This window comes from Rhinolophus hipposideros (assembly GCF_964194185.1).
Source record: "Rhinolophus hipposideros genome assembly, chromosome: 5".
Lineage (NCBI taxonomy): Eukaryota > Metazoa > Chordata > Mammalia > Chiroptera > Rhinolophidae > Rhinolophus > Rhinolophus hipposideros.
This window is the reverse complement of record NC_138051.1, coordinates 63959931-63977827: the sequence shown is the minus strand read 5'-3', so window position 1 is coordinate 63977827 and position 17897 is coordinate 63959931. Positions and strand designations below refer to the sequence as shown.

The 17897-nt window shown below is 48.1% G+C and overlaps 1 protein-coding gene across 2 annotated transcripts in view; it reads right to left on the bottom strand.

The window, feature by feature from the left end:
* The window catches only part of SAMD4A (sterile alpha motif domain containing 4A), a 214799-nt gene that overhangs the window by 12334 nt on the left and 184568 nt on the right, over positions 1-17897 (bottom strand). For both annotated transcript variants that reach the window (XM_081049869.1, XM_081049870.1), the window contains 4 exons: positions 16346-16431; positions 11160-11278; positions 6651-6852; positions 5209-5335 (listed from right to left, as the gene is read on the bottom strand). In XM_081049869.1, the coding sequence (XP_080905995.1) occupies positions 5209-5335; positions 6651-6852; positions 11160-11278; positions 16346-16431 (534 nt within the window). The remainder of the gene's footprint in view (positions 1-5208; positions 5336-6650; positions 6853-11159; positions 11279-16345; positions 16432-17897) is intronic.

The window sequence follows — 17897 nt, the reverse complement described above, 5'->3', positions numbered from 1 at the left end:
GTCTTCAGTAAGGCAAAAAGAAAAGACGCTCTGTAATTGAGCCTTCTCTGCTGTTACCCAAAGCAGGCCTGTTTCTTCAGCTCCAATGCCATCTCTAAGTACTAAAAATTCTTCCCGTCACCACCAGATCACTCCAGTATTTAGTGAGGCTCCCCAGTTCTAGGACGCCCAGCGTCTAGACTGTTTACTTGTGCCTTTTAGAATTCCCACAAGTACAGAGAGTCGTGTTCAGGCCCAGGGTCATGAAGATTCTGGAAGGGAGTGGCTGCCCAGCCCTAATGAAGTGCCGCTGCAGGGTTCACCTGGCGGGCCCCATGTGCCTTTTCCTTGGCGGAAACAGGCCATTCCTGCTGAATTTCATGTCTGTGGTACCCAAGGTGCAATTATGCTTCTCTCTCAGGTCACTGAGGCTGAAGTAGGAGGCCAATTTCTTTAGGACTTTAGAACAAGAGACAAGTTGAGCATTTTAGAAAAAAAGCTTTAGAATCTCACTTTGTCAATGACAGCTGAGGCTACTCTGTTGAACGACTAGAAAGGCTTTGAAAGTCCGGTTAAGAGAGAAGCGGGGTCGCTGAAAGGGGAGAAATCAGAAAAGACAAGGCTGATGAGGAAGGGACAGAGGATGGGAAGTGGGACCTGGACCACTATGATGAGGGGAATAAGGAAGAAAGGGGAGACAAAACTGAGAACCAAGAAGAAAGTGGGAAGATGGTAACAAAAGGAAGAGCAATCAGTGTGGGCTGGCAAATGGGTCAACATGGCAGGTAAGCTGATAATCACAGAGAGGTCATGGATGGTGGTGGAGGAACATGAGGAATGAATGAGTCGCACCCGTGAGTCTGTTATGGGGATCCAGGCTTTTCTCTGGTGGCCTCAGTCCTGAATCTGCAGAAGTAAATGCTATGGAAATCCTCTGGGATTCCCACTTTCACGAAAAAATAAGTAGAACATGGTACAAGACAAAAGCGTACCATCTTGCCCCAAGTTCGTTTCTGAATTTGACTATCAGATGCTAGGTGGGGGGTATGGGGTGGGGGACACAGGACCAGCTTGGTTCTTGGTTGTGATAGAATTGACTTATTTACTAACCATCCTACCCATTATCTGCCTTTCCCGAGCAGGGCTGTTTGCCTTGCTTATTAGAAGGCAGGGAGCAAATGTTTATCAAGTACTTTAAGTGGGTCCTTATTCTGGTTTCTGCTTCTGCATGGCAGCCCCTTCCATTGCCCTAATGGACCCAATGCACTGATGGCATGCTTCCTCTCCCCACTCTTTCAAAAGGCAGTTCTCTGAAAGGAATCAGGGGTACTCACTCACACTAGGGAGGAAACGAATGATAACAGCCTCAAGCGCTGTGCTCCCAGGTATGCAGCATTGTAATGGTGGAAGAATTCCAGTCATGAGCTGGTGTATAGGGGATGTTTGCTGTGAACAGGCATGTCACACCATGAAATGCTGCCATGAAAGGCACTGCCTTAATCCATCTCACATCTGGGTGGCCCCGTACCAAGGGCAGTTTGCATATGGTTTTGTGCAAGGGAAGGATGAGCTCTCCAGAATGCAGCTCTGCCAGCCTTCTCTACCCCATGCTATTCCTCTGAAGCCTGCTTCCGGCCCCTCTGCCCTTTCGCTGTCAGTCCAGGTGGCGAGGAGCCTCTGGCTTCCCAGGGTTGCTGCAGGACTGCTTTTACTTCCTCTCTGATTGGATCCCAAGGGTGGTTGAGCCCGGGTCAGCAGGAATAGATCTGCTTCCAAGATAAGGTGGTATTCTGCAAGCAGTTTCCAAACTAATTTTCCAGTTGGAAAAGCACCCTGCCTCTCCAAGAAATGTGACCACTCTCGTCGGCAACCACACTTGTTTTGAGCTCAAGTAACCTCCCTGGTGAGTGTAGCAGAGCCTGTCACCCTCGCTCATAGGGGACCAGCTTAGTTTCTTACTCTCCCCAGAGGCCAGCGAGAGGTAACAATCAGACATGGCTCTCCTGGCGTGTCCTAGGAAACATCTAAAACCTGTCCACGTGGGAATAAAGTGCAAAATCACCCCTGACACGGCCTCCAAGGGGCCACAGAGTCTGTAGATCCAAGAGAGGAAAGCGTCTTATAAATCCAAGCAAGGTGACTGATCAATTGATATACAACTTGAGGGCTGATTCTAGCCTCCAGCCTTTTCTATATTCTTGGAGATATTTAAAGTCTTCCATCAGCTTAACAGAATTATTTTAAGTTAACAGAATACGAGCTCCTTTAGAATGCACTTCAGTCTTCAAGATTTGCACATTATGGTTTAAAACGGGTGCTTTGAAGACATCTCATGGCCAGGAGGAAACCACTATGTTGTACTGTAACACAGTTCTCTGAGTATTTAAATGTGGGTTGGTCATACATTTTGGGTTCACTATTACTACTGCTTGTGTAAAGACAAAAGCTGCTCTCCGCCTGCCTGATTTGACACTTCTTACAGTCTAACCTAGCCCTAGACGCCTGACATTAACCAGGATGTGCTGCCCTGAGAGGAAAGGCCCATCTGCAGAGGAGACGGGTCTGGCCCATCTCTGAGACCTCGTCTCTTGAGGATGAACCTTGGTCTGGGCCTGGCAGTGGCAGTTAGAGGGCTGCCATGTGAAGGAGGAAGCCTCCTTGGGAAGAAGTGCCTTGTGGTCTTGAAAACCAAGATCTGACCTGCAAGGGCACGGAGGCACTGAACCCTGGGCAGAGGCCGGGAGGAACATCCCTGTGCCCACGGCAGGGACTTTCTGCAGCCTCAGTTCCCATCAGCGAGGGATCCTGGTCATGGCTGTGCCCTGCCTTGCCCTTCCTGATCACATTCCAGGACACGCCACCCAGCCTGGGCCGAGTGTGCTGAGCAGGACTTAGGAGTGGCCCCTGCCAAGCGCTCACCAGTGTATCTGCAATCGGGAAATATGGAGTAGCACTGTCTACGTGCCTTGGCCGTTACTAGAAATGCTATGATTCATTAGGGCCTTGTTGGAAGTGGGGTTTTAATGCTTGGGCAAGAGGCTAATGAAAAATAATAAAACCCCAAGGGTTCCAGATTCTAAGCCCAGTGTGCAAAGAACATTATTTAGAGACTCGCAGGGAACTACCAGGAAAACTGAAAACTGTTAGAAGTGGTTGCCTCTAGGAGATGGGCCTGTGAGCTGGGAGGGGGAGGCGAGGACAGTCCCTTTTCCTTACAAGCTCTTCTGTAGTATTTGATTCTTTAACTATGGGAACAGAGGCTTCATGGGAAGAGGGTGGAAACGATCGAGTCAGAGTTGCCCAGAGTTGCCATGAGCACTGCTGTACAACGGCGAGGGCGGAGGGTGGGGTGGGGGGAACAAAGCTACCCCTGGGGGATTTGTATCCATGAACCTAAATAGTCCTCCTCTCAGGGATGGCCAGCTCTTCCTGGTGCGCCTGGTCTTCCCGGTTAAGCCAGGAACCAAGAAGAGTACTGAAGACTTGGAAGAGAGCTTCAGGGGAGGAAAAAGAGGTTCGAAAGAACAGAGAAGGCTCCACGTGTATTAGTACTGAAGTGTATTAGTACTCCACGTGTATTAGTACCGAAGTGTATTAGTACTCCACGTGTATTAGTACCGAAGTGTATTAGTACTCCACGTGTATTAGTCAGCTAGGGCTCCTGCGAGGGAACCAGGGGGCTGAGCTGCAGTCCCAGGATTGGGTCTGGGTGGGGTATTCACTCAAGGTCAAAGAGTTCCGTGTACCCATGATGTCTTCAAGTCTTGTTCAGATTCTCTCTTACTGGGAATGGTTTATACAGTATTCTACAAGATGACAGAGGCTGGGACTAAATAACTCAGGGAAAAGGCCTTCATGCCCCCAAATTTTATCAAGTATTTCTTCTTGGGAAGAAAAATAGACACAAGTATCAAAACGGAGAAAAGGAGCTTTAGAACAAAAGTGCACAAATACAGAGTTCTAGAAGTCAAGAAATGACTGTAAACGAGCATCTGGGCTATGTGGATGCCCCTTCCTTTCTTGACACACAACCCCATGGTGGCTCCTCACCGTCCTCCTCCTCCTCCTCCCCCTTCCTCCTTCTCAGTGGCCTCCCAGCCTGCATCCTGCCTCCCCTGCACTCCTCCATGCACACCCCTGCGTAATCCCCTGCTCAAAATCTTCCATTGATTCTCCAGTGAGAGTGCCCAGGGTCTGAGCTCCCTGGCCTGGGATTCAGAGTCTCTACCACCAGCCACAATCTTTTCAGGTTGCTTGGTCCCTCCGCTGCTACTTCAGCCCACATTTCGGCCCAGCCATGGCTCGCGAGACTCACCGTGGCCCTCTGTACCGCTGCTGCAGTCTTGCTCCCTTGTTCCTTCTGCCTGCAACCCCGCCCTACTCTTTCCACCTCTTCATCCTCTGTCCCTTGAAGTTCAGCTCCAATTCCAAGAAGCTTCCTTGCCTACCACGGGCCACAGTGACACTTCCTCTCCTTAAACTCCTGTAAGGACTTATTGCACAGAGTACATCTACCACGTAGGGTGGGCATTTTCCTACAGGTACACGCATGTCTGGTTTGCCCACCTATAGGGTCATCTAGGTAGGTGCAGTAATTAATTGCTTGTGTGGCTTTGTGTTACTTGTGGAGTCTAAGAGGTCACTGTCTGCATAGAGAAAGCGTGCAAGTATTTGTTAGCTACACATAATTCTGGCTACTCTGTTTTAGGGGGCATGGTAAAGGTGAAATTGACTTGAAGTGTACCAAGCTACTCTTTAACCAAGTAAAGGAACGATGGCTGGTCCAACAGTCATGTTTGCAAGGCACTCCCAAACCAGGGTTGGGTCTTAGCGTCAAAGCTGTCAAGTTTTCTCTTCCTCTATCTCACTCTTTATATTAATACACCCCCGTTCCCATGACACATGGAACCCCTCCCATCTCCCCCCCGAAAGCCCCTAGTGGTATCTCTGGTTTTATCAATTTAGAAATATGACTAGTATCAAAAATATCTCTGTCAGATTGCAACAGCTCTGGGGCTCCTTGTGCTGGCTTCCAGCCAAGCAGCCGCTATTCATGCTGGCAAGGCACAGTTTAAAAAAGGAAATGCTTCTATAACCTCACAAGCATGCGTGGTGACAGTCGAGGCTAAGCACTTTCCGGCTGGCTTCACCAGGGCATCTGTTTTGGCATTCTGGCCTCCCCTCTGTGTCAAGGGGAGAGGAGAGTGACAGACCAAGTGCGGGGCCTACCTGGCTGCTGGAACATGAGCATATTCTGTGGAGAAGTGTGCACGGGCAGCGAGCGGGTCCTTTGGACTGAGCTGTGGGTGCGGCTTGGCATACTGTTGCTGCCCCCTGGGTTGGCAAACCAGAGGTTCTAGTGAGAAACACAAAGGGGAAACCCATTAGTCCAGACTCCCTGGAGGTGGGGCTGGGGGTGGGGAATAGGACCCCCCGCTGGGACCCAGTCCCTGGGGAGAATTCTTTGCTAATTTCTAGAAAAGGGCTTGTGGGCCAACACTATCCATCTGCTTACTTATAGAGAGGGAATTTAGATTCCCTTTCATTTAGTCCCAGGCCCCTGTTTAGCCCTCAGTTTAATCTGGACACCTCTTTCCCTCACTATCTCCAAAACTCTTTGTTTCCTTTTTGTTGCCTTTGCTTTCCCTGTCACTTTGCTTGGAAACGGGGGGGAATTCTATAAATGTTTGCAACAAAGAGCACCAACTGTTTCAGGGATCTCATTTGATTTTCTCTCTGAGAATCTTATAATTTACTACAAAGCAAGGGGGAGGAAAACGAACTCAGCTGGCGAGGAGCTGGCACAACTGAGCTTGTGTGTTTCTTATTACGCGGGTGTCCTAGTGGTGACTTCCTCCTGAACCTATTTGGGGGCTGCCCACAATGGTCAGAAAGTGGGGCTTTCGAATACTCTGTGCTGCTTCCCCTGGGGGAGTGGATCCCGTCAGTCTTGTGGGAGCTATTTTCTTGTTTTTAAACCAAGCTGTCATCCATAAATTTCTCATGACCTTCCAGAACTTTAGACCCACATGGGTCCCTCCCATCCCAGCCCTAGCCCAGAAGCCCCACAAAGCTGGGGGCACACAGATGGAAAGCATTGGGTGGGGTGGGGAAAAGGCTAGAGGGGTAAGGAGCTGTGGTTAGTTCTAAATCACACAGCGAAAACCTCTGGGCAGCCTGGCCCTGACTGACAGAATGTTTCAATTCTCCCTCTGATAGCCTCTCTCAGGCTCTTTCCTGTGGATTTGTCACCACACCTGGGACCATGACAAAGGAGCTATTTGCCACAAACAAAAAGGCCAAGAAAGCTTCTTAGGTGCTCTGGCATCTCCTCGGAACCCAGATCTGGGAGGTGGTGAGGTTAGCGGAGGGCAGGTCAAGGATGGAAGCACATAATAAACAGATTTTGCATTTCTTCCCAAAGGCCCCTCTGTGCAGGACCCCAAGGTGGTCCCAGTGGCACCCTAAGCAAATCCCCATGAGGCCAGCTGCAGCTACAGCCTTGAGGAACAACGCAGACAACGCTCGTTACTGCTGAGCATAGGGACCCTGTGCCTCTGAGCAGCCTCCCTGGGCCTCTCCCTTCACCTCGGAGTCATCTGGGGGCACACATCCCGAAGCCTCAGGCCCTGAGTGTGGCTGCCCACCCTCCTTCCTGAGGCAGAACAAACCTGTCTTCCTTGTTTCATGATGGTGGGGTTGGCAGCAGTGTTGCGCTGGGTGGAGCTGATGAACCCACTGGTGCCCAAGAGGCCAAGGCGGGCGGAGGGGACATTCCTGGAGGGGATCTGGTACTGGCGTGGGTTCCGCCTGCCCATGCCTCCGCCCACAGAGCTGGCCGTCGGGAGGGAGTTGGACTGCCCAAAGCCGCGACTGTGAGAGTGAACAGAGGAGAATGAGAGCCCATATGTCACCCTCAGCCCTTCCCAACCCCCAGGCTGCCAGGGGGACGCCTACTAGGGATCTGCTCATAGTTTGACCGTGGTGAGGCCTACGGGCTCCTAGGGTCTGTGGGCCAGGAAAGGGCTATGATTAAAACGACAGCTAAAATCTGAGAGCAAAGATCACGCACAGCGTATGTCCTGTGTACCATCCTCTCGCCCTTTTATATTGATTCTCTACTTTTCACCACAACTCTGTGAAGTAGCCCTCTATCCACCTTTAGAGCTGGAGACGTAAAACAAGCTTAATCAGTTCGCGAAGGTCACATGGCCAGCAGGGGGCAGAGCTGGCAGCCCAGAAGTTTAACCAGCAGCCCTTGGGCCTTCTTCCAAGCTGCGTCACAGGGCCCAGAGCACTCACACGCCTGTCAAGAGGCCACACAGCAAGAGGACGGCAGAGCCAGCTCAGTGCTCCTTCCATCACCACAGTCTGTTTCTGATGTCTGTCTGTGTGGCAGACTTGGGGAAAGTTGCCTGAGCCTCACAGGATGTAAGCTCCATGAGGAAAAGGATGGTGTCTGTCCTTTTCATGATCCCGCATGCTCCACGACTGAATCACCTGGCACAGTAAATGCAGGTCGAATGAATGAAAGAATGAATGGGCCTCTGCCACCACGATGCTTCTCCAAATGGAAGAGCTGACCCCATGTCTGGGCCTCCACCTCCGGGGTATAGAGTGAGGGCTGTGGGAATGGAGATGGACCTAAGAATGCAAGTGCTCTGGACTTCGGACGCCGACTGCTCCCCCACTGCACAGCCCTCCCGGCAGAAAGGCCCAGAGATTCCGTGTTTCCCCTGGGTCCATGCAGGAAGGTTGCAGGAGACCCTGGCATTGCACTCGGACACTGTGCTCCCATGAGTCCTATGACCTCATCGCCGAGGAACTTGTCCTTTCTAACATGCCTCAGGTTCTGGGAGGGCACACAGCAGCCAGCAGGGTTTCAGGAACCAGCACATTCTTTCCAAGAAGAGTCAGCTTTAGTCATTCACTGATGTTTAAGTCGAAATGCTTTACCTCCAATGGCCACCAGATGGAACAGACTTGCTTTCCCAGCTACACAGGGGAGGGTTTGTATCAAACCTGTGAGGATACTCCGGGAGACAGGGCTGACGTAGTTTAACTAGTTGAGGATGATGGGGTGGGGGTGGGGGCCCATGCAAAACAATCATTTCCTGAGAGAGTTGTGTGTGCATAGGGAGTGGGGCATCTAAGCCATCAGCACAGTTGAGCTCTGAAAATGTTTCTCTTATCCCCAGAATACCTAAATTTCCTAGGCAGAGAGAGGGCAGGGAAGAGAATTTCACTATGAGCTGACTGCAACTGATTTCGGGGTGTGTGTATTTCCACTTCCAGGCTTTTGTGGCCCAGGGAAGGGTTTTTGATTCAGTCTGAGGCTCATCTACATGTGGTGAAAAGGGGGACACTCATGGGTTCTAGGTTTCTCTTTTTATCTCATCCTTTCTCCCTTTTCTTCTCCTCTTTCTTCTTTTAGTAAGGTTTAAAATGTTTGATTTGATAGAAGAAATTGGAGCCAGAAGGGGTAGGAGTAATTTCACATGATCGAAGAGGTCTTCTTCGGAGGAAGGACAGCTGATTGACAGGTAGAGAGACAAGGATGAAGTAGTAGTTGTTTTTTCTTCAACTACAAACACTAGGCCTTTGGCTTTTGGAGTCAGAATTTTGGCCACCTGGCAGATGATTCAATATTCTGCTAAGACTTTTCCTTATTTAGTGCAGATGGGTTTGTTTTTTCTTGCTCGTTTTCCTTTTCGGTTGGATTTTTAAAAAGCTATTTCATATGCAAAATACAGTAGTCAATGAGTGATGCTAAAATGATTTGTGCTTCCAGGAAGGCAAGGCTATATTCTTAAGCAATATAATGTGGGCAGAGGGTTCTGTTATGGGACATTTAGTCACTAGAGAAATGAGGGCTCTAGGCCGAAAGTTAGGACCCATGACCTGGGTGGTATGCAGTGGTAGCGCTCAGACATCTGGATCATAGGGTGGGTGGGGGGAGGAGAATTTGGATAGACCATCTTTCTAATGACAATGAGACCCTACTGGGGCATCCTTAGTTGGTTATTACAAAGCCCATCTTGTTGAGTGTTGCCACTGCTGGCCACCAGCGTGAACACTTAGGTTACTTAAGATCACTAGGCTGAATGAAATAATCATTCTTTCTGGGGAGAGAACAAAGTGACAAAAGCAAGGTTTCATTTTTCATTCTCTTGCTCTGCCCATCTCTGTCTCTCTTTCACCGCCTTCCTAAATCGAACCAACTGATTTCATTACCTTGAAATGTGTGAAAAGACTGAATAAGAACCAATTAATTTGGGATTTGTGATGATTCAAGTAGGGGCTGGGTTGCAGTTACCTTAGTATTATGGGAGAAACAAGTCTTCAAAGCAAATTAATAGCATAAAAAGATCCCAGAGGAAATACTTAGCAGAACAAATTATTTTCTAGAGCTTTAGGTAGCAAACTCCAATTGAACATCTACAAGCGATGATTGAATTCATCCTTATCTAATCAATAAAAGAGATCCATCTGGACTCCAATCTGACAAATGCTGGGTTAGCCCAATACAAGCTTTAGTTAATAACACATGAGAGAGGTCAAGGTTAATGGGAACTCAGATGCAAATCAAGGACAAGGCAGGGCATGGGACAACACGTTTGGAAGTAGCAGCAAAAGCTTAAAAGCTCTATCTTCATCTTCAACCTCTAAATTCCTTCTTCCTCTTGGAACTTGTCTCCCAAGGAGCTAGTGTTACAAGAGGGGTCTGGAACTTTCTCCTCCTACTTGGGAGAAGTGCTGTTGCCTTTACAAGAAAGGAGAGAGCCTGGGAAGGGGTACAGCCCCAGGGCATGGGGCTGAGGAGCAGGCCTGGTCTTTCACCTGGGGCCCTAGGAATCCTCAGGTGCAAAGGTGGTACAGATAACCTACCAGGGAGGCCAACCGCAGAGGGCTTGGGGCCAGGGAGCTGGTGATAAAGAGAGCTGCTTAACCTGCCCATCTTTTCACTACATGAGCCAAAGACCAGGAGAGCTGCCTGGCATCTGCAGCAGTTAAGAGCCCTGACTCTGGAGACGGCCTGACTGTTCCAAATCCTGGATGCCACTGCCTACCAACTTCCCTGTAAATTGGGGTTACGAGTGGCTCCTCTACCTCCTATGGTTGCTGTAAGGATTAAATGTATCCATATTTTTAAAGTGCTTGGATGCCGTCATTTGGAGCATAGTAAGTGCTCCATATTTGTGTAATAAATAACTGTGTTGTATATGCTGGAATGCGATAACACTTTAATTTTTACATTAATCTTTAACAAAAGACTTTTCACAAATTCTAACTGGCCTTATCTCACTTAGATAATATAAAAACAATGATTTTTTCAGGCACACTTATGCAAATAAATGCTCCAAATTTTAACAACACAGACAGAGCTTCTATATCTGCACTGAGAAATGAATTCAGAACTTTTTAGGTACAAGGGAAAAAATTCTTATCTGCTCATGTTAAAAAATGTAAAATAGCATGTTGATTTCCCCCAAATTCCCTGTCATTGTTCAAGGCTTAACTCTACCCCTCCTCTTAACTCTTTTCCCAGATTGTTACTATAATTTACCTCTAACATGCAAGTGGGTTCCTCAATTTAAAGCCAGATTAAGGTAATGGGTTCTAAAGTACATTGAGGCTTATTTTTAACTGCATCCGAGAAGCTGAAGTACTATGAAAAATCAAGAATGGTACTGCTCCACTCTTAGATTGCAGCTCAGACCAAAATAGACCAGCACTGGGCTCTTCACCCTGCCACCAACTATAATTAGCTTGTCTGCAGCTAGAAGGGAGAAAAAAATTATACTACCACTTAAGGTGCTGACAGAACAATTCATTTTTGTCCTTTCAAAGCCCCCTTTTGGGGATAAACCACCAAGTATTCTGCAGGCGTTCATTAAATCATACCCACTCTCCCCTTGATGCCCGTCTGGACTAATGCCGTCCTTTTGACAATGTAAACTGAGTTACAAAAGATTACATTCAGCTCTTCCTTGAGGAATTCTTTCTCATTACAGCCTTTTCCCAACCCCACCCGTTTAAGGAATGTGATTTGAACGTTGCCACAGGTTATCCTGGTGAACAAGGAATGATGCTTTGCCTTCTGCTGCCCCAGGATCCCAGGCAGGCAATGAGGCACCTGGGAACCACCGTGCATTACAAAAAATGAAATCCCAACATACTTTCTTTGCTGTCGATATCCTGATATGTCTAGAAGGGTTTTCCGAGGGAAAGACCGAAAAAGCTTCTGCACCTGCTGTTTCCATGACAACAATCTTTTTTTCTGCGTCTCTGTAAATGCCTGCAAAAACAAACAGGACCTTTTAATAGGTGACGCAGCCTGGTATTAGAGGGAGAAACATGCAATTAATAGGAAGAAACACTGGCGTCTTTGCAGTTGCCTTTTTTTCACCTGTTTCCAACCTGGTCCAAACAGGAGTCCATTTCAGTTGCGAGCTGTCTGTTCTGAAAATTCAAGTTATTTGGCATTGGAGGTGCCTGGTAAGGTACATGCATTAAGCTTTGGATAACCCTAGGTTTTGGTTGCATTTCTGGTGGATCCATACTCATCTTCCCTTTCTTCCTGACTCCACTCTGGACTCTATATACTAAGCAAGAATAAATTGCAAAATTGTTTGTGGAATACTCTGGCTTTTGCAGGCTCTCTGCATTTTCATCGTCAATGGAAATGCTAAACCACTCCAAAAATCAATCTTCTTGATGGTGTGTGGACACCCTGGAGTGGTCTGCCAGGCTTCAGAAAATGGAATATAGACTCTGTGTCTCAGGGCGTAGCTGAAAAATCTCCAGTTCAGGGGCCCTGTGCCCTGTAAAACTCCAGTGCACCCATCCTAACCTAAACTTTGTCTGAAGTTAAGAAAAATGGGTATATCTGATGACTTCTCAAGTCTTTTATAGTAAAATTGGTGTTTGGAGATGTTTTGCCTACTGCCCTGTAACACACTGTCATCTGTATTATGCCTCCTTTTGTGTACACCATGGCCCAGGTTAGGACTTTCAGGGGCTATGAGTCTCCAAGGCAGAGACTCTCCAATTTATGATCTGTTAGATTCCACCCCCCCACAAGGAGACTGTTAAAATGCAGATTCCTGGGACCCTGCCGCACAGCCAAAGCCTGACTTAATAGATCTAAAGGGGAATCCAGGGGGTTTGTGTTTGTAGCAAGTTCCTTGGCTAGAACTTGGACGGGGTGGGTTCTAGATGGTGAAGATCACACATGTAATATAGGAATCTCCTGTCAAGTATCTAGAACTGTGGTCTACACGCTGTGGGAAATCCACCAGATTTGACTGATTAGCATGGAGATAACACGCCCAAGCAGTTTTGTCAACAAGGCATGAAATCCTTTAAGTAGCAATAAACTATTAAGAGTAACAGACTACATAACTATTTCCCATAAAAGAAACAGATTCCTTAAACAGAGAGAAAAAAACACGACAGCTTAATTTTCTCCTGATGACAATCTAAGAACCTAAACACAGGGGAGCTATGTGACCAAAAGCAAAAAGATGTTAGTCCGTTTGTAGAAAAGTTGTTAACTTGCAAAGCCCTTCCTCCGGGGTGAACTTAGCCAGACACCATGAAGGATATTTAGCAAGGAGGGTTACCAACCCAGGGACCCAGCACCCCATTACAAAAAGAGGTGCAGACCTCCCTTTAAGGTGAGCGTGGGATGGTCTCATGGCTAAAAGGTGAGGACATGGTTCTCCTCCGTGGTCCCTCTCATCTGTTGGTGATGCTCAGTGAGCGGGTAACTACACATGAGGGCCTCTGAAAATTGTAAAAGGCGAGCATGTCTGCAGGACTAATTAAGGGATGGGTAGATTTTGCTTTTGACCGGCTTGTTCAGCTAAATGCTAAGTGAGGACACAAGATGCAGCCTTGCTGGTCAGAGGACTTGAGAAGGAGAGAGGCCAGTGGGGGAGAGGAAGGCTTTGGATGCATGTGGGCAGGGCCCGAATCCCTGCACACCCTTATCTGAGCTCCTCCACCCGAGAGGCAGTGCTTTCCAAACACTAAGGATACTAACTCCTCCCTCCAAGGGATGCTGTAAGGATTAGACGAGGTGACACATAAAAAGCATTTAGAATACTTAGAACGTGCCTGGCTCTTAGCAATGACTCCATACGTGCCACTCACAGGTACTCTAACTAGATTTTGCCAGTTGCACAGACCAGCCCTTTGGTGGTGGTATCTGAGTGTGAGTCATGTTGAGTATTCAACAATCACCTTTAGCCCCAATATATGACTTCAAGGTCTCAAAACTACCATATTGAGCTGGACTGGAGCCAGTCCGAAGGACAACTGGCTGGAGTTTCAAGTGACAAAGGAGTAAATAGCTCATTTTATGGATGTGCATTCAAAGTGCTTCCAAGGAAACCAGTTCACACATGACATCTCCATGGTGGCAAAGAGCATCCAAAAAGATGGAAATGTGATACCCCCACAGAGAGGTCAGCTCATTCACTCAACACCGGGGCAACAGGCTTATTTAGTTCCAGGTGGCAGACACGAACAAGCCCCTTAGCAACGCTGAGGGAGTGTGGTGGCCTCTTGTTCTCCGTCCTGGAAGCTGCAGCTGGGAGGCACGGAGAGAAGCGACATCATGGCTGGCTCACAGTGATTTCTGAGAGCTGGTTCCCGTGTGCGCCTCTGCTTTCGGCTGGCATGGCTGATACCTCACTCAGTCCCCTCCACTGGCAGCTCTGGGCTGGGCGGGCAGCAGCTCCCTCACGGGCTGGAGAGGAAGGAAGATTCCACACCACACATTGCCCAGACACAGTCAGTCAGCCACTTCCGAGTCTTCCGTCCCTGTCAGGCCCAGACCAATAAGTCTGTCTGGAGGAAGATGTGTCCTATAGCTTTGGTGGCTGGATTAAAAGCCTCATAAAGAGGACAAGAAATCATCTTCCCACAACTTTCTCAAGACGCTGAGGAGGCAAGCTGCCTGGGATTATAATCCACGACACAAAGTGACTGGTCTCAGGTACAAAAGTCAGAACTTTTCTGTCCTTCGTTTTACTACTCTAGGGAATTGATCCCTTCATCGCTGGGGAGGAAGGCAGGTGCCGTGGAAGTGTCAGCATTTTTCCAGTTGGTTAAAGAACAGCACATTCGGGCTGTGAAAGGGAGTCCTGTCCTTGAGCCCAGGCTGACCTTCAGCGAGGATGGAAGCTGAGTGTGCCTCCGTGGGGCTCACAGGGAGGATGTGTTCTGCACACACAGAAGAACCTGAAGCTGTGGAAAATCATTCTGATGTGTTTCCCGTTTCTCGATCTAAAATAATAAGTCTTGGACAACCTTTTCCCTTCTAAAGCAGAGTGCAGGCCCCTCCAACCTGACACGCGCTCAGGCAAACAGACAAGGCATGAGCTCTTTCTGCCCAGGACTCCCATTATCGAGAGGCCCCTCGATGGCAATCGGGGCCTCTTGCTGGCAGATGAGTCCACACAGTGCCGTCTTTGCCTGAATCGCTTGCGCAGCTGGGGAGAAAAAGGAGAAAGAAACAGGAGGGCCAGGACGCCCTGGGAGGGCTCGCATGAGGCAGGAGAGGGAGAAGCATCAGGCCCCGGTTTTAGCGCAAGTGTAGACCAATTAAGAAGCTATGCACAACCCAGCAGAGGCAGCGAAGGGCTTGTTATTTTGTCTCATGGGCTCAGGAGACTTGATGCGAGGTGGAAGGGAACTTGTCCTCCAGTATCTTGAAAGCTCAATGCTGAGAGTGGGCATGGAAGAGGAAGCAAGGTTCCTGTTTGCTTTTTCAGAAAGAAGGCATCCTTTTTTTTTTTATTGGACCTTCTCGAAACCCACCCCAAATGTCCTCCTCCCAACGAGACACAGCACCCTCAAAATGTCATTCTCTCTGCCTACTCTTCTGCCTCCTTGCTAACTGAGCCTTTGCCACTGAGATTCTGCTTGCCTGTCAGTTCGAGCTTGGAGGCAGCGCCTCTGAGGAAATGCTTGTAGGCTCTGGGTAAATGTCCGCTGCTCCTCATCTGGGTTCCAGGGCACGTGGGAGGGCCTCATCAAAAGCTTTATCACCAAGTACGTGATGACCTGTTTTCCTTTCATCTCACCATAAGCTGTCTAGCCAGGGCCAGGACCTAGGTGCTTCACAGATATCTATGGAATGAATGTGTTCTAAAATTCGTCATTGTGTTCTTGCCTTCTCTTTTTTCTGTTGCTGTTTGCTGGTCAAAACAAGTACAGGGTCAGAACCGGAAACAGAAAAGCGTGAACTGGGGGTTGGGGATGGCACACACAAGAATTCATGCTTCTGGGAGAGGAAATCACAGAAACGAGGGTTTAGGGCATGGGAGAGGAGTGGCTGGGGTGGAAACCCAGAGAGAGAGAGACGGTACGCCTGAACCTGAGGAGATGGGTGGGGTCAGAGCACGGAGGTGGGGGCCCAGAGAAGTGACCACAAAAGCAGGTGGGCCTGTGTGGCAGCTGGGAGGATGGGAGAGGGGCCAGACCACTGCACTGGGTATCTCCCATCACTGGGGCCCACTGGGCTCCCAGGGTCTGGCTGCCACCATGGCAAAGGTGAGGAGACTTGGATACCCTTACCATCTTATTCCCATGTCAAAATGCCACAAAAAGACATCCATGCTCCACGTTTATGCAGTCCTCAGTTTTCTAAAGCCTAGACCTTATCTCTGTAACTCTGGAGGGGCATCATCTACAAGAAGCCAGTGTAGTCCTGGATTTGAGGCACAACTGCCTGTTCCCACGTGTCCCTTTGAGCTGCCATGCCCAGGACCTGCTTCGTTTGGTTGTGAAGACTGTACTTAGTCTGAGAGTCTAGTAGGCACAGGTCCAGCCTGTCTCAGTCCTTCTTCAGAAGGACAGGAGGCTAAATACAATTCCTATAAAAGTCACAAATAAAAAGACAGCAGGATGATCACCAAACCACACACAGCATACACACAAACACATATTGTTTCTTCTGCGCACTCTTTCTCCATCTCTCCCTCAATTTTCCTTGAGCCAAAAGGCAAACTATCTCCAAACAGAATTTTTTAAAGATCTGAAAATGTTAAGGGCAGGACTGTGTGTTAACCACCCCTGGCTTGGTCACTCAGAGATTCTTCCACAGTTAGAAATTTCTCTCAGGCATTTACCCTCACACCAGAGGTCAGTCTAGAAGAATCTTTGGGCACCAAATTAACACATAAGCTGTGTTTAGGTTTGAAGCCACCACAGCTGAGTTCTGCCCGAGCTATTATCAATGACGTCTACCCCTCAAAACCAAGTTGTTGGAGACCCAAATGACCATATCACAGAAACTCTGAGAATCATTTCTAAGCAATGAGAACTAAGCTTTGTGAAACTTGTCACTACTCACCTCATGAATTAGACACTTGTCTATGAGCTGTAAATAGGAACTTATATTTTCCTCATCAGGTCTGGAGACCAAGAGTTGTGTGCACACTGTGAATTAAAAAAAAAAAGGAAGATGAATTAGAAAATGCACACCCATTCTACTCTCTCGGTCTGCCTCTGATTTCCTTTCAGGACCAATATTTTGAGAGGTATGTGTGCCTGTGGCTTTACGTAAGGTTTACCAAAAAGGCCAGGAGGCTCCTCATTCCACTGAAGTCACAGGCTCGGTCACCACGAGTGCCCTCCCCTCGAGAAGCCCCTTTGCTGAATTCCAGGCATACCATTCTATATTAAGCCTTCTGCAACTCAGGCGAGGCAGACACTCTGGAAGAGGAAGAACGCAGCAGTGTCCCAAGCTCTTTGAAAGAGGTTCCTTTTGAGAGGGAGTTCAAAGGCATCAAAGACCATCGACCTTCTCAGAGAGCAGTCTCCGTGATTTTATGAATGAACGGTACACCTCATTTGGAAGAATCAAGCTGGCACATCTTTTAGGACGTGAGGCATGTGGGGTGTGACCGTGAGCAGGAAGCCTACTACTCAGTCACTGGAGGGTTATTTTTTCAAAGTGATACGGGAATTTATACATATCCAGGTTCGCCTACGCACTCAGGTAAGTGCTAATAGAGTAGAGCAGAGTTAGTCTGCAGGTGGTGTTCGCACTCCGTTGGGTTTGTCATGGCCATTCTGCTCTCACCCTAAAGGTCCTGATGCTCTGATCTTGATGGGAAAGTTTAGAAGGCCACAATGGAGAGGGCTGCACAAAATATGTCAATTAGAAGTAAAAAATGCCTTGCACTCAGTAGATCAGTGTTGAACCCAGGGCACCATGGTGTGTTTCTCTTCCCTAATCCTGCATAACCAGTATGTCACAGAATCCCATTTAAGCCACACAGATTTTCACGACAGCACTGTCTGTAATAACAAACCCTTTGGAACCATCTCAACGTCCATTAATTGGGACCCTGCTAAATAAATTATGGTTTATACATACAGTAGGGTAGTATGCAATCTTTAAAAAAGAATGAGGTGGTGTTATTGTATTGATAGAAATAGTAAAAGTGTATAATGTAAAAAAAAAAAAAAGGCTGTAGTAAAACATGTAAGCAAGACCTGTTCGTGTGTAAAAAGGATGCTCGTGCTTGTATATGATTATAAAGTTTCTGAAGGGCTATTCCAAACCTGTTTATAGTGGTCACCTCTGGGGAGGAAGATGGCAGGGCTAGGAGTGGGGGAGGAGGCTATTTTTCACCTTCTATCATTTTGTTTAGTTTTGATATTTTTATGTTGAGCATGAATTTATATTCTACTTTATTTGAAAGTACTTGAACTTTATAAAGAAGCTGTGCCAGAGGAGGGCAGGTCTCCTGAGGGCATATCTCACCATGGGTCTCGCCACAGGGAAGGTGGGGTGAGGTACTGCGCACTCAGGTAACCACCCCACGTGTGTCTTCACCCATGAGGTCATCTGTCTCATCCCACACAGCTAAGTCCCCACTTCGGGGTGGGGAAGAGCA